We start from the raw sequence: 17510 nt of genomic DNA on the forward strand, positions 1-17510 counted from the left end.
CGAGTCAAAGGCAGAGTCTCGATTTAGGAGATCTTCAAAGTGCTCCTTCCATCGGGCCCCGACAGCCTCGGTGTCCTTGATGAGTGTTTCCCTGTTCTTGGCCAGGAGTGGGGTGGGGCCTTGGGAGTTTGGACCATAGGTATGCCTTGACTGCAGCGAAGAATCCTCGCATATCGTGGCTGTCAGCCAGTTGTTGCATCTCCTGTGCTTTCTCCATCCATCATCCCCGTTCTTTAGGTCCCGAGTTTTTTGTTGGACCTGAGCCTTGAGCCGCCTGTAATGTTGTTTTGCAGCTCCCGAGTTGGGTTGTTGTTTGAGGCTCAAATGCTTTGCACTTGCGATCTATTAGTTCTTCGATCTCCTGATCATTTTCATCAAACCAGTCTTGGTGTTTTCTGGTTGAATGACCAAATGTCTCTTCACAGGCACTGGTTATAGAGGCCTGGAGGGCAGACCAAGCGCTATGTGCATTCAGCATCTCAGGGTCATCAAGGCACGCCAGATTGGCTATGAGGCACTGGCTGTCTTAGCTGGGTCTCTAAATGCCCCGGCATTAACTTTTTTGCGGAACTGCTTTTTCTGTCCTCTCTGCTTTGGGGCAATGTTAATGTTGATGGATCAGATTAGGCGGTGGTCCGTCCAGCAGTCGTCAGGTCCTGTCATGGCATGGGTGATGCACACATCCTTGCGATCCCTGGTTCGGACAATGACATAATCAAGCAGGTGCCAGTGCTTGGAGCGAGGGTGTTGCCACGATGCCTTGTATTTGCCCCTCTGGCGGAACAGTAATGAACTCTCATGAGTTCATGTTCTAGACATTTTGTCAGGAGTAGGGTACCGCTGGAGTTGGCTTTCCCTACCCCCTCTCTGCCAATCACGCTGCCCCAGAGGGCTGTGTCTTTGCCGACCCTGGCATTAAAATCACCCAGGAGGATCAATTTGTCGCCCGTGGGGACGCGGGACAAGGATGTCTCAAGGTTGGAATAAAAACCCTTTTTAGCCTCATCCATTGCATCGAGTGTAGGGGCGTACGCACTGATGACTGTGGGGTATTGGTTCCGGGATAGGGTAATACGAAGAGTCATGAGGTGTTCATTAACCCTGCAGGGAGAGTCTTTGAGGCGGTCGACCAGCTCATTCTTGACGGCAAAGTCGACTCCATGAGGCATTCTGCCTCTGGTTTCCCTTTCCAGAAGATGATGTAACCTCCACCATGTTCCTTCAGCTGACCTTCCCCTGCCCGCCGGGTCTCGCTTAGGACAGCGATGTCAATGTCAATACTTCCGAGTTCCCGGGCAACTATGGCGGTGCGGCTTTCCGGCTTGTTGCTGTTGGGATTGTCCATGAGGGTCCTGACGTTCCAGATCCTGAATTTCATACTGATGGAGTGGAAGATGCCTGTGCGTGAGTTCTTTTAACATGGGGTGGCCGCTGCACACCGACAACCACACGGGCTTAGCTGTACAAGGTCTTGGTCCAGTGACAAGAGGGTCCAAGACAACTGGAGACCAGGCACAGCTCTATAAGCCAAATGTAACAACCCCATTATTGTTCTGCATAAACCCAGTCTGGTTTCTCGACCGCAGAGATTGTCCTTAATTGGTGGGGAGTCACCATCTATCCCAGGCTGGCGCCCTTTTTCTCCCTTTGTCCAGTTCATCCCTAAAGCTTGCGTTAAATCAATTTAATCAGTTTTTAGTTTGTGGCTTCTTTCTGTGTCTTCTGGAAAATGTGTAACTTTAGTGCTCAATTCTGGGCACCACACTTCAGGAAGGAGGTCAAGGCCTTGGAAATGGTGCAGAGATTTACTAGAATGGTGCCAGGGATGTGGGACTTGTTACATGGAGAGATTAGAGAAACTGGGGTGGTTCTCCTTAAAAAGAAGAGAAGGTTGAGGGGAGATTTGACGTGTTCAAAATTATGAAGGGCACAATTAAGGAAAAACTGTTTCCAGTGGCAGAGGGGTCAGTAAGTAGAGGACACAGGTTTAGGATAATTGTCAAGAGAACCAGAAGCAATAAGAATTTTTCTTTCAGGCAGTGAGTTCTGATGATCTGGAATATACTGCCTGAAAGGGCAGTGGAAGCCGATTCAATAATAACTTTCAAAAGGGAATTGTATATATAAACTTGAAAAGGAAAAATTTGCATTGCTTTGGGGTGTGGAGGGGAATGGGATTAATTGGACAACTCTTTCAAAGAGCTGGCACAGACATGATGGGCTAAATGATCTCCTTCTGTGCTGTATGATTCCATGGTATAAAATGGGGTCAAGAGACAAAAACTCTTCACATACTCTTCTTCCTCCCCAGGTTGAAGTTGAGACTCACCCTACTCTAAAGCATCTATTGCCAGGGTCTGAAAGCTGCAGAACTCCTTCCTATCCTCCTCCTAATCACTATTTCCTGATTCACTTTGTCCTGTCTTTAAATATTTCAACTCTGGCTGCATCTTGCACTGTGTTTCTCAGTAAAAAAGGTGCTGTTTCCACAGTCAGTCCTGAAGGATGGTAACTGGCTCCAGGGGAGACACACATTTTATAGTCACAAAAATAGCAAATAAGCTGGATTATTTCTGACCTTTTTCCCACTCTCTGGCGATTGACATGATACTGATTACCTGCGTATCAGGGCAAACACCTGCAACCTGTTCAGGTAACTATAGACCATTTATTGGCTATTAATAGAGCAGGACACAGCTGCAACCTGTTGGGGTGGAATTACTTCAACACAGTGTATTAATCTTTGTCCCAAGCAGTTAGGCTCATAGAACACTCAGGCTTTGTATTAGCTAAATGACCTCTGTAATTTGGATATGGTGGAGCCTCTGTATGTTACTGGATTGATCTCTGTCCCTAAGTGTGTTTTGATTTGTCCAGCTGCTGCTGTGTTGCGTGAGAATCAAGTACTGCAGTTTTTTTCCCCATTGAGGGAGCAGTAGAGATTCTGTACCTCCTGTGTGGATTGGGTAGGATAGCCATGTTTTTGCTGGTCCCCAAGCCTTAACACTCCACGCTGGAATTTTGACTCCTAAATTGTTTTTTGTGATAAATTTTGTCAAAATTCTTCCTCCTCACAGTTTCTATTGCTGTTGTGTTGCTTGCTATTTTTCTGAATCTACTTGTCTATTCTTAATTGGATCACACTTTATTCCGTTGCATGTTGAGGGACTAAGTGTGTCTTGGAAGAATTTTGGAAGTGTGAGTATGATGGTGATGGTGTGTTCCATCCCTGGGAGTGTACTAAATGGACCTGACCCTGACTAGGTGGTATCAGAAAGCCATTAAACATGAAACAGTAATGTTGCCTGTTGATGTATATTTAATGTGTGGCTGTCCAACCAATCACTTCTTGCTGTACCTGCACAGCTAGAGAGGAAAAAATTAGCCTTTCTAGTTGGGACTAGTAAAATATTTATGTTGACCTGTAAACAATTTAATAATTAAAAATTGTTCATAATTTTGGGCATTACGTAACCTTAATGAGGCAAAATGATTAAAGTGGTTTGTTTTGGAGTTAATGAGAATTGCAACACAGACAAATAAAATATTGGGAGATTGCTTGGCTTTAATTGCCGTCTCTTCGGTAACTGTGAGGTTTCAGTTTACACAGCAGGGTAAAGGATACTTAATGTGTAACTGTATAACATTCCAGTTTATACAGCTGGGTAAGGATTAGTCACGGTATAACTATGGAGTTACAGTGTTTAGCAGGGTAAGAGTTACTCACTAACTGTATGGAGTTACTGTTTATATAGCAGGGTAAGGATTAATCATTGTAGCTGTACAGAGTTATTGAACATGACTTAATCCCTTCACTAGACCATGGTAATTGAATAATTTTAAAAATCATATAATCACTTTAGTACTGATTTCTTCACATTTCTGACTAATTCGTAAACCCCTTGACTCTGGAATTATCCATGTGAAGGAGCAGTCATATTGTGCTCTCCTCTCATTTACAACTTCAACTGGTTCCCCCATTGCTGAATGGTTTTTGTCACAAAGCTGTGAAGTAGCCCTTGTTCCTGATACCTTCCATGTGTGTACTGGTGTACTTAGTGATCTATGTATGAAAATCACAGGGAATGACCAGCAGTAAAAGATCTGTTTTGTGAAATAGAACACAATGAATGTTGGAGGTGGTTGCTCTAAGCTGCTCTCCTAGTTTATTATTTTCCGGGTTCAATTGAGTGTGCTGCAGATAATATTGTAAGTGATCCCAGGGTTGAATGATGTACGAGAGTGAAGTGGCATTTGAAATGGCAGAAACTCTCCTCCAGGCACAGTATGGGCTGTCCACTGTGCAATTTACTGGCAAGTGTTGGCTATAATTTGTGTAACACACGAATGAATCCAATGATATAGACTGCCTTTGATTAATGGAGCTCCACTAACTTCTAGCCCTAATTGATAGGCTTTTGTAAAAGACACTTACTAAAGTAGAATACAGGAATTATTTATTTGTGACTGGCCAGACGGTGTGTAACATCATTCTGCTCCTTCAGTGTTGGCTTATTTTGAAAGCAAGTTATAAGATATTTATGCACCTGTATTAGCATAAATCACACCAACAGCGAACATAACACAAGAAATAGGAGTAGACCTTACGGCCCCTTGAACCTGCTGCACCATTCAATTTGATCATGTCTGAACTTCTACATCAACTTCACTTTCCCGCCCGATCCCCATATCCCTGAATTCCCTTAGTGCCAAAAATGTATTGATCTCATTCTTCAACTGAGCCTCCAAAGCCCTCTAGGGTAGAGAACTGCAAAGGTTCACAACCCTCTGAGTGAAGAGATTGCTCCTCATTTCAGTCCTAAATGGCAGACCCCTTATTCTGAGACTGTGATCCCTAGTTCAAGACACTCCAGTCAGGGGAAACAACCTCTCAGCATCTACCCTGTCAAGCCCCTTAAGAATTTTATATGTTACAATGAGATCACCTCTCATTCTTCTAAACTCCAGAGTATATAAGCCCATTTTATGCAATCTCTCCTCATAGGACAGCCCTTTCATCCCAGAATCAATCTAGTGGGGCCCCAGTGTGTGGACCCATCAGGTGTTACTGGGTATTAGCATGGTTTTGGCCCCTCCACTCTGGGCCAGCAAGTCGAGTATCCACAGACCTTCCCATTAACCCAAGCACCATCATTCTTGCTGTTGAAAGTATTCAACTTTACCATTTCTTCAATACAATGCTGGTATCCTATTGGCTTTCCCTGTGGTTCAGTTAGTAAAACCAGTGTCCCCCCAGAGGCATATGGGCCAGAAGGGCAGCCTCGCACCTCCCCCGGCAGTCTGTGCTGAGTGAGCTGATCTTAGTTGGGAGAGGAGTAGGGGAATGACTTTGCCTCAGTTAGGGAGAGTTCCTGCTTCTGATCACCTATCCATAAGCCCATGCTGCAAAGTGTCTGTCTGTAGATATTATGAGGGTGAACTAAGGGATATGAGTATCGGGCAGGAAAGTGGAGTTGATGTAGAAGTTCAGACATGCTTGAAAGCCTCACTGGCACTCTCCTTCCAGGGTCATATATGAACGGCCACTTCAAGTACCAGATAGCAACTTGCACTTGGGGAACTGTCTGTGTCTTCAGGGGAGAAATTGGGGTTTGATGTGGAGGGACCATCTAACTCTACATTTAATCAGAACATCTGGGCTGCCTTTTCACCTCACTGTGGGTGAGGTACAGATGTAAACTGTGTGGTGGTTTTTATCGCTGCACCATTTTAATCATTCCACCATTGATGGCCGTGCTTTCAGCTGCCTAGGCCCTAAGCTCTCTAATTCCCTCCCTAAACTTCTCTGCCTCGCAACCTCTCTTTCCTTCTTTAAGATGCTCCTTAAAAACGATCACTTTGGCCAAGTTTTTGGTCACCTCTCCTTGTGTGATTTGGTGTCAAATTTTGTTTGACATTAGTGTGAAGCGTCTTGGAACATTATACTATGTTAAAAGTGCTAGTTGTTATCGAACCATGATTACTTGGGAGTGATTACAAACAAATCTAGTTGAGAGGCTCATAGAGGATATTTGGTGAGGAGCAGTGGTTTCAGGGTTAGATCCTTTGAGTACTGAGGAAGTGCTACACTGTCCGAGGTGGCATCGTTCTGATGCAATGTCTGCCCTCTCTGGGGGATATAAAATATCTCGTGGCATTATTCGAAGAACAGCAGTGTCCTGGCCAATATTTATCCCAACATCACTAAAACAAATTTTCTGGTTGTTTACCTCCTTGCTGTTTGCAGATTGGTTGCCGACATTACAACGGTGATTTACATTTTTTTTAAACTTGTGGGTTCCAAAATGACTTGGGAGTGTCCGGATAATTTGAAAGGCATTGTATAGATACACCTTCATTCTTTGAGTGGGCTGGCCTCATGCTCTGTGAGTGAGGAACGATATTTTCTTTTCGAGGACCTACTTTTGGCCACTGAAGGAATGAATGTTTTGGGGATGTTCTGCTGGATCCCACAGTGATTCTTGGACCCATTTTCAGAAATTGGCTGTAGTATTCTGTAACCCAGCCCACAGCCACAGTAGCTAGCTTGTTATGAAGGTAGATGGGATGTGGACTGGTTGACCAGTTGTTATTGTCTTCTAGCATTGCAATAATGTCCTGTTTGATTTCAGCTTGGCTACATAAACAGTCTGTTCGCTGGGGGCCGGATGTGCCTGGCGCTGGCAGACAGGAACATAATGGGCTATATTGCCAGCTTACACGAACTAGCATCATCAGAGAGGAGATTCCACTGCAAGCTGAGTGATGTGAAAAATCAGATACTCAAACCCCTGCTGGGATTAGGTATGAAAAATGATCTTTCTGTCCACTAATAGCTGACCATCTGCTCCACTCCAGCACTCCATGCAGTGTTTACAGCAAGATCATAATCAGCAAGTAAAATGTTTGTACATCTATTCAAACTGTGAAAACACACCCAGCAGTACAATTAGAGATTGTGTCCTCACAAAATTAGAATGGAGCATTCTGCACTGAATAACACTGTGCTGCAGTGTTACACCGTGATAGACCTGTACCCATCAGTACTGTACCTCAGTGTTCTACAGTGATAGACCTGTACCCTCTAGTATTGTACCCCCGTATTATACAGTGATAGACCTGTACATAGAAAATAGGTGCAGGAGTAGGCCATTTGGCCCTTCGAACCTGCACCAACATTCAATAAGATCATGGCTGATCATCACTTCAGTACCCCTTTCCTGCTTTCACTCCATACCCCTTGATCCCTTTAGCCGTAAGGACCATATCTAACTCCCTCTTGACTATATCCAACCAACTGGCATCAACAACTCTGCGGTAGAGAATTCCACAAGTTAACAACTCTGAGTGAAAAGGTTTCTCCTCCTCTCGGTCCTAAGTGGCTTACCACTTATCCTTAGACTGTGTCCCCTGGTTCTGGACTTCCCCAACATCGGGAACATTCTTCCAGCATCTAACCTGTCCAGTTCCATCAGTATTTTATATGTTTCTATGAGATCCCCTCTCATTCTTCTGAACTCCAGTGAATCCAGGCCCAGTCGATCCAGTCTCTCCTTATATGTCACTCCAGCCATCCCAGGAATCAGTCTGGTGAACCTTCGCTGCACTCCTTCAATAGCAACAATGTCTTTCCTCAGATTAGGAGACCAGAACTGAACATAATATTCCAGGTGCGGCCTCACCAAGGCCCTAAAAAACTGCAGTAAGACCTCCCTGCTCTTATACTCAAATCCCCAAGCTATGAAGGCCAACATGCCATTGGCCGCCTTCACCGCCTGCTTTATCTGCATGCCAACTTTCAATGACTGATGTACCATGACACCCAGGTCTCGTTGCACCTCCCCTTTTCCTAATCTGCCACCATTCAGATAATATTCTGTCTTCGTGTTTTTGCCTCCAAAGTGGATAACCTCACATTTATCCACATTATACTGCATCTGCTATGCATTTGCCCACTCACCTAACTTGTCTAAGTCACCCTGCAGCCTCTTGGCGTCCCCCTCACAGCTCACACCGCCACCCAGCTTAATGTCATCTGCAAACTTGGAGATATTACACTCAATTCCTTCATCCAAATCATTGATGTATATTGTAAAGAGCTGGGGTCCCAGCACTGAGCCCTGCGGCACTCCACTAGTCACTGCCTGCCATTCTGAAAAGGACCCGTTTATCCGGACTCTCTGCTTCCTGTCTGCCAACCAGTTGTCTATCCACGTCAGTATATTACCCCCAATACCATGTGCTTTGATTTTGCACACTAATCTCTTGTGTGGGACCTTATCAAAAGCCTTTTGAAAGTACAAATACACCACATCCACTGGTTCTCCCTTATCCACTCTGCTAGTTACATCCTCAAAAAATTCCAGAAGATTTGTCAAGCATGATTTCCCCTTCATAAATCCATGCTGACTTGGACCGATCCTGTCACTGCTTTCCAAATGCGCTGCTAATTCATCCTTAATAATTGATTCCAACATTTTCCCCACCACTGATGTCAGGCTAACCGGTCTATAATTACCCGCTTTCTCTCTGCCTCCCTTTTTAAAAAGTGGTGTTACATTAGCTATCCTCCAGTCCATAGGAACTGATCCCGAGTCGATAGACTGTTGGAAAATGATCACCAATGCATCCACTATTTCTAGGGCCACTTCCTTAAGTACTCTGGGGTGCAGACTATCAGGCCCCGGGGATTTATCGGCCTTCAATCCCATCAATCCCAACAATTTCCCTAACACAATTTCTCGCCTAATAAGGATATCCTTCTGTTCCTCCTTCTCACTAAACCCGCGGTCCCCTAGTACTTTCGGAAGGTTATTTGTGTCTTCCTTCGTGAAGACAGAACTCAAGTATTTGTTCAATTGGTCTGCCATTTCTTTGTTCCCCATTATAAATTCACCTGAATCCGACTGCAAGGTACCTACGTTTGTTTTCACTAATCTTTCCTCTTCACATATCTATAGAAGCTTTTGCAGTCAGTTTTTATGTTCCCGGCAAGCTTCTTCTCGTAATCTATTTTCCCACTTTTAATTAAACCCTTTGTCCTCCTCTGCTGAATTCTACATTTCTCCCAGTCCTCAGGTTTGCTGCTTTTTCTGGCCACGATATATGCCTCTTCCTTGGATTTAACACTATCCTTAATTTCCCTTGTTAGCCACGGTTGACCCACCTTCCCCATTTTATTTTTTACTCTAGACAGGGATGTACAATTGCTGAAATTCATCCATGTGATCTTTAAATGTTTGCCATTGCCTATCCACCGTCAACCCTTTAAGTATCATTTGCCAGTCTACTCTAGCCAATTCACGTCTCAAACCATCAAAGTTACCTTTTCTTCAGTTCAGGACCCTAGTTTCTGAATTAACTGTGTCACTCTCCATCCTAATAAAGAATTCTACCATGTTATGGTCACTCTTCCCCAAGGGGTCTCGCACAACAAGATTGCTAATTAGTCCTTTCTCATTACACATCATCCAGTCTCGGATGGCTAGCTCCCTGGTTGGTTCCTCAACATATTGGTCTCAAACCATCACAAATACACTCCAGGAAATCCTCCTCCACCGAATTGCTACCAGTTTGGTTAGCCCAATCAATATGTAGATTAAAGTCACCCATGATAACTGCTGTACCTTTATTGCATGCATCCCTTATTTTATGTTTGATGCTGTCCCCAACCTCACTACGACTGTTTGGTGGTCTGTACACAACTCCCACTAGCGTTTTCTGCCCCTTGGTATTCCGCAGCTCCACCCATACCGATTCCACATCATCCAAGCTAATGTCCTTCCTTACTGTTGCATTAATTTTCTCCTAAACCAGGAATGCCACTTCGCCTCCTTTTCCTTTCTGTCTATCCTTCCTAAATGTTGAATACCCCTGGATGTTGAGTTCCCAGCCTTGGTCACCCTGGAGCCATGTCTATGTGATGCCAATTACATCATACCCGTTAACTGCTATCTGCGCAGTTAATTTGTCCACCTTATTCCGAATACTCCTCACATTGAGGCACAGAGCCTTAAGGCTTGTCTTTTTAACACATTTTACCCCTTTAGAATTTTGCTCGATATGGCCCTTTTTGATTTTTGCCTTGGATTTCTCTGCCCTCCACTTTTACTTTTCTTCTTTCTATCTTTTGCTTCTGCCTCCATTCTACTTCCCGCTGTCTCCCTGCATTGGTTCCCATCCCCCTGCCATATTACCCACCAGTACTGTACCCCAGTTTTATACAGAGATAGACTTGTACCCACCAGTACTGTACCCCAGTGTTATGGCGCTGGAGAAATACCACCAACGATGTCTCAGCAAGATCCTACAAATCCCCTGGAAAGACAGACACAGCAACATTTGCGTCCTCGACCAGGCCAACATCCCCAGCATTGAAGCACTGACTACACTTGATCAGCTCTACTGGGCAGGCCGCATGCCAGACACGAGACACCCAAAGCAAGTGCTCTACTCGGAAACTCCTTCATGGCAAACGAGTAAAGGTGGAGGAAACATTACAAGGACACCTTCAAAGCCTCCCTGATAAAGTGCAACATCCCCACTGATACCTGGGAGTCCCTGGCCAAAGACCCCCCTAAGTGGAGGAAGTGCATCCGGGACGGCGTTGAGCATCTCCAGTCTCATCGCCGAGAGCATGCAGAAATCAAGCGCAGGCGGCGAAAAGAGCGTGCGGCAAACCAGTCCAACCCTTCCTTACCCTCAACGACTATCTGACCCACCTGTGACAGGGTCTGTGGTTCTCGTATTGGACTGTTCAAGTGGAAGCAAGTTTTCCTCGATTCCGAGGGACTGCCGATGATGATGATGATGATGGTGATATACAGTGATACACCTGTACCCACCAGTACTGTACTTCAGTGTTATACAGTGATAGACCTGTACCCTCTAGTACTGTACTCCAGTGTTATACAATGACCGATTGAAGAGCTCTGGAGCCCTGAGGTGGGCAGTAGCAGAGGCAGGAATCTATGCTATGATGCTATGGAGACTGCATGCAGATGCACTGTCTTGGGAAGGGGGAAGCCTGGAATATGCCCAAAAGAGCGAGAAACTGTGACTCGGGTGCCCAAAGGGGCATGTTTTTGTTAAAAGTATTTCCAAGTCCAAAGCAGTAGAATGGACTTGGTGTTAGCCTTTGAGAGTGTTGGACTGCATGCCGCCTTCTGGAGCTGTAAACCGATGTGTCTGATTGTGGCCTAGCTCTTGGGAACTGGACTGCCATCTAATGACAGAACATCTGAAGCGTGAACGAGGCTTGTGTGACATACTGGTTTACTAAATGTTTTGTTTTACAGATAATTTGGCTTCCACTTTAGGTCCGACTTCGAGCCAGTTACTGCAAGACACAGCCAGCAAATTTAGCAAACTGTGCTACCTGATTGGACAGCACTGCGTCACCTTAAATATGTTCCTTCACAGTTCAAAGGATGTCAAGACACTCGCCATGATGGAGCACTCAAACATCTTCCTGGACACTTTCAAAGAGCAAGTACACAACACTCTTACTGCTCCTGGGGAAGTACATGTGTTTGTGAGGGGGGCGTGAGAGTAGAGATGTTTAATATTGCTTCTAAGGTAGAGAAAATATGCATTCGTAAAGTGAGAGCACAAAGGTTTAATGTCTTAACTAGGCGAGGCTGGAGGAAATAAGGAATTCATAAAGTGAACGTCTGAACATAGGAATTGCTGTACGATAAAAGACCGAGCTAGTTCTGCTACCATCCTGGTTGTTGCCTGATACAATGATAATGGAGTTGTTTATTGATCATAGCAATCAGTCTCTATCAATTAGTCTGGAAGAAACCTAGATATGACGCAAGAAAAGCCCCAGTAGTGGAGAGCTTTGGGAACCTGTCGCCTGTTCCTCCCAAGCATGCTACACTCACCACATGCAGGGTCTCAAATTACTCATCATTTGTAAATGACCATACAGTTTTTTGATTGGAACAGGATTCCAAGCTTTAATCTGCCCCTTTTATGCTGGAAATCTTTTTCCGTCACACCTTGCTTGGCATTACTCTTCCAGCAAGGCCTGTTTATTTATTTTTAAAACCAGTTTTCTGCCTGTCCCAGCTCTGAAGGTCTTGCCTTCCGAAGCGTCTAGTTCCATGGACATTGGCCATCCTCCAGGACCACTTGTGAACCTTGACGGTGAATATTGTGAGGGAGCTGAGCCAAGCCCGATCCTGTCCTTGCCCAATATCCACACGTGCAATTAGTCCTCTTTCCCCCTCCCTAACTCAGTGGTGCGGAGGCCAGTTATCACATCCTAGCATTTGCCCTGGCTGAGGTCAGGTCAATTATATCAGCGCAGACCCGACCTTCGACTCCCTGGTGTGTGTGATTAAGTCACCCACAGTCCTTACTACCGAGACCTTGGGGTCGTGTCCCATTTCTACCTCCATAATTGATGTTACCTTCTCCATGTGTGTTGGCCAACCCCAATGAAAATGTTGCACGACACGCTGTTGTGGAGGTACGTAAACCTACCCACCACCACACTCTAGCTCTGTTTTCCCACAAGAATATCTGTAATGTGTGAGGGTGTGAGTCAGATGTTTGTACTGTGTCCAAGTTAATGTGCTTTCATAGATTCTGCCCTTGGTTGTATCTGGAGAGCACTTTTGGCTGTACGCTCATTGTGGTTTGTACTCTTGGCTACACCTCTGTCCTTGCAAACTACCGCTCCATCTTCAACCTCCCTTTCCTCTCATCTCCCAAATTTGTGCCCAGCTTTACTGCAACTCCATGTTTGAAACTCTCCAATCAGGTTTCCGCCTCTGCCACGACACTTAATTTGCTCAAAGACAATGGCTTTGGTCTTCCAAATATTTAATTGGAAGAAATTTCTGCTCATTGCAGATAAACAGCATGATAAATGTCTAAATCACAAATGACATCCTATGTGACTGTGGTAAACTATCCCTCCTCATCCTTCTCGACCTGTCTGTACCCATTGACACGGTTGACCACATCATCCTCCTCCAAATCCTCACCTCTGTTGTCCAGCTGGGTGGGGTTGCCCTCACCAGGTTTCATTCCTATCTATCCAGTCATAGACAGAAAATCTCTTGCAATGGCTTCGCTTCCTACTCCTACACCATTGCTTCTGGAGTCACCCTAGGATCTATCCTTGGCCCCTCCTATTTCTCATCCACGTTCCGCCCCTCGGCGACATCATCCGCAAACACAACGCCAGGTTCCACACATACGCTGATGACGCCCTGATCTACCTCACCACCACCTCTCATGACCCCTCCACTGCTTCTGATTTATCACGCTGTTTATCCTTGATGAGCAGAAATTTTCTCCAATTAAATATTTGGAAGACCAAAGACATTGTCTTCGATCCCTGCCGCAGTCTGAGACTGATCCAGACTGTTCGCAAACTTGCCGTCATATTTGACCCTGAGTAGAACTTCTGACCAAACATTCTCTCTCTCACCAATACCGCCGACTTCCACCTCCATAACATTGCCATCACCGCCCCTGCCTCTGCCCATCTGCTGCTGAAACCCTCATTCATGCCCTTGTGCACTTGCGGCCATGCACTAACTATGGTTGTACACTTGTGGCTCCACGCTCGCTGTGGTTTGTACACTTTTAACTGGTTCTAGTGTGGGAAATCAGTCTGCTTTCTAATGACTCCACTTACACTGGTGAGAAATAGTTTATTGTAGATCTAGGTTTTTGCTTTTAGTGATGTGTATCTGTACCCCTACATTTCTTTGCTCCTCTACCCCATTTAGACTCTCAGTTTCCAAGAAGTATGCGGCCTCCTTATTCTTCCTACCAAAATGCATCACCTCACATTTGTCTGTAGTGAAAAATCATTTACCATTTACATGCCCATTCTTCAAGTTTATTAATGTCATCTTGTATTTTGTCACAGTTCTTCTCATTATTAACTATACCCCCCAATTAGGTTAGATTACCAAATCCAGACCTTTACAGATTAGGTACAGTACAGAGCTCCCTCTACATTAGCCCATCCAACATCCCCACACACTGGCTCCATACAGTACAGAGCTCCCTCTACATTAACTCATCCAACATCCCCATACGTAGATTAGGTGCAATACATTGGCTCTACGAAAAAGACAGAATGTGGTGCTGGGCCCAAGAGATGAGGGTTTATGCTGGGTTAGTGTATCTCAGACAGGCAGGATTTGGGTGGTACAATTGGCCTCAGAGGTTCGTGGATTGGGGGTGGCAACCCATTGCTTCGCTCTAAACATACTCTCTCAGTACCAGGTGACCTCTCAGCATCCCTGACACTGTCAAACGATCGGAGCTACCTGTGCTGAGTGCCACTGCCTTGGTTTCGGTTTTAATGCCAGTGTCCATTCGTTTCTATGAAATTGCCGTCAGTTCTGATGACCATGCTGTTCTCTCTGGTTTCAGGTACTCCAGCTCAGTGGGGAATTTTGTGGTGGTTGGTGGTTTCCAAGCATTGGCTAAGCCAACGGTGTAAGTATAACCAAATGTCACCGACACTTATAGGTGCAGTGGAACTGGTCCTAGTTGCTTTGTATAAAGTATCCTGCCTCTGCTGCACTGAGGGGAAATATGCATGGTTAGTGAAGCAGATATTGGGACTGCCTGTCCAAGAGTTGAGTAGTTAGTTTGTCACGAACCAGTTTCTACATTAGAGTCTGTATCTGCACTGACTCCAAGAGCAGTAGCGGACACTGGATTGGAATTAAAAAACCTGTTTAATGCAGTACCTCCTATATGTATTTGCCTCATGGGTTCTTTGCTTAAGAATTCATAGCAACACCTTGCTATGAAGAACTATTTGGTTTATTACCAAAAGTTTAACAGTCAAACTACACATTACCAGTTCATCCAATAGGCTCACAAGTGCATACCTCATCGTGGATGTCCTAGACTCGATTGACTGGGTTTTATTGAGTCTTGTGAACATCACATGACTGGCTAAGCCACTCACAGTGCAACAGCTCTACAACTATTTTAAGTTGAAACCAGCAAATAAACTTAATTCAAATTAAAATTTGGTTGCCGGAGGTGATGATGCACTCCAGTCCCTCCGGTGCCCACCTCTCACGGAAAGCCAGGAGCGTACCGGTGGACACCCGTGCTCCATCTCCAGGGACACCTGGCTCGAATGGAAGAGAGGCAGGCAGTTGGGCTGAACGACCTCCTCGACCGCCCGCTGCCTGGACCGGTTAATAGCCACCTTAGTCCAGGAGCAGTCCTACGAGGAGGCCTTCCGACCTACCTGCTCCCCTCTGCACAGGGTGCCCAAAGATCAGGAGTGTGGGACTGAAGTGCAACCAGAATTTGAGGAGCAGCCCCTTCAAATATTGGAAGAGGGGCTGCAACCTCTCTCATTCTATGTAAACGTGGAACACGGACTCTTCCAGACTGCAGAAATTGCAGGCGGCCTGGGAGTCCGTGAACCGACTTAAAAACCAATTGCACGGGACTGTCCTGTGTATCACCCTCCAGGCCAAGTCCCCAATAAATAAAGGGAGGACTCCAATGGGGACGCCTGCTTCCTCCGGATGGCAAGGTGCTGCACCATGGCGTGTCTGGATGGCAAAGTGGCGAGTGTGCAAGAGCAGCCTGTACAGGAACCCGCTCCACACAGAACTGCAACGTCGAGGAGGTGCGTGGAGAGGCGTGAGTTCCGGGGTTGGCGAGAGGCCTATAAAGGCCCAACGCGGCGGCAGTCGGGAGCAGCGTCGGAGGTGCGTGGAGAGACGTGAGTTCCGGGGTCGGCGAGAGGCCTATAAAGGCCCAACGTGGCGGCAGTCGGGAGCAGCGTCGGAGGTGCGTGGAGAGGCCTATAAAAGGCGTACTTGTGCAGCTACAGGGAGAAGGCACAAATGAAGTAGAAAGAAACAGAAAGGTGACGTCACAGCCAAGGGGGTAAGTGATTGGCTGGTGATTGGTAAGTAGTTTTTCTTTTTTCTCTTCTATAACAGTGAGTAAACTTTAGCATTGTTGCTGCTTATCAAAGGGTTAAGTCATGGCAGGACAGCTCGGTCACGTGTTATGCTCCTCTTGTACCATGTGGGAACTCGGGGACGACACCAGTGTTCCTGACGACGACGTGTGCGGGAAGTGTATCCGCCTCCAGTTCCTGACGGACCGCGTTGCGGAGTTGGAGCTGAGGGTGGATTCACTCTGGAGCATCCACGATGCTGAGAATGACATGAGTAGCACGTGTAGCAAGTTGGTCGTACCGCAGGGAAAGGGTCCACAGCCAGATAGGGAATGGAAGACCAGCAGGAAGAGCAGTGCAAGTAAGGTAGTGCAGGGGTCCCCTGTGGTCATCCCCCTGCAAAACAGATACACTGCTTTGGGTACTGTTGGGGGGGATGACTCATCAGAGGAGGGCAGCAGCAGCCAAGTTCATGGCACCGTGGCTGGCTCTGTTGTACAGGAGGGCAGGAAAAAGAGTGGGAGAGCGATATTGATGGGGGATTCAATTGTAAGGGGAATAGGTAGACGTTTCTGTGGCCGCAACCGAGACTCCAGGATGGTATGTTGCCTCCCTGGTGCAAGGGTCAAGGATGTCTTGGAGCGGGTGCAGGACATTCTAAAAAGAACAGCCAGTTGTCGTGGTGCACATTGATACCAACGACATAGGTTTAAAAAAAAGGGATGAAGTCCTACGAAACGAATTTAAGGAGCTAGGAGCTAAATTTAAAAAGTAGGACCTCAAAAGTAGTAATCTCGGGATTGCTACCAGTGCCACGTGCTAGTCAGAGTAGGAATTGCAGGATAGCGCAGATGAATACATGGCTTGAGCAGTGGTGCAGCAGGGGGGGATTCAAATTCCTGAGGCATTGGAACCGTTCTGGGGGAGGTGGGACTAGCACAAACCGGACAGTCGGCACCTGGGCAGGACTGGAACCAATGTCCTAGGGGCGTGTTTGCTCGTGCTGTTGGGGAGGAGTTAAACTAATATGGCAGGGGGATGGGAACCAATGCAGGGAGACCGAGGGGAACAAAAAGGAGACAAAAGCAAAAGACAGAAAGGAGATGAGGAAAAGTGGAGGGCAGAGAAGCCCAAGGCAAAGAACAAAAAGGGCCACTGTACAGCAAAATTCTAAAAGGACAAAGGGTGTTTTAAAAAAAACAAGCCTGAAGGCTTTGTGTCTAAATGCAAGGAGTATCTGTAATAAGGTGGATGAATTAACTGTGCAAATAGATGTTAACAAATATGATGTGATTGGGATTACAGAGACGTGGCTCCAGGATGATCAGGGCTGGGTATTCAACATTCAGGAAGGATAGAATAAAAGGAAAAGGAGGTGGGGTAGCATTGCTGGTTAAGGAGGAGATTAAGGCAATAGTTAGGAAGGACATTAGCTTGGATGATGTGGAATCTATATGGGTAGAGCTGCAGAACACCAAAGGGCAAAAAACGTTAGTGGGAGTTGTGTACAGACCTCCAAACAGTAGATGTTGGGGAGGGCATCAAACAGGAAATTAGGGGTGCATGCAATAAAGGTGCAGCAGTTATAATGGGTGAC

The 17510-nt window shown here is 46.0% G+C and overlaps 1 protein-coding gene across 8 annotated transcripts in view; it reads left to right on the forward strand.

Annotated features, from left to right (window-relative positions):
• als2b (alsin Rho guanine nucleotide exchange factor ALS2 b) overlaps positions 1–17510 on the forward strand; it is a 191049-nt gene that overhangs the window by 57990 nt on the left and 115549 nt on the right. For all 8 annotated transcript variants that reach the window (XM_070876070.1, XM_070876068.1, XM_070876069.1 and 5 more), the window contains 3 exons: positions 6633–6804; positions 11298–11487; positions 14407–14472. In XM_070876070.1, coding sequence (XP_070732171.1) covers positions 6633–6804; positions 11298–11487; positions 14407–14472 — 428 coding nt within the window. The remainder of the gene's footprint in view (positions 1–6632; positions 6805–11297; positions 11488–14406; positions 14473–17510) is intronic.

The sequence above is a fragment of the Pristiophorus japonicus genome, chromosome 3 (genome assembly GCF_044704955.1).
Source record: "Pristiophorus japonicus isolate sPriJap1 chromosome 3, sPriJap1.hap1, whole genome shotgun sequence".
In the NCBI taxonomy this organism is placed as follows: domain Eukaryota; kingdom Metazoa; phylum Chordata; class Chondrichthyes; family Pristiophoridae; genus Pristiophorus; species Pristiophorus japonicus.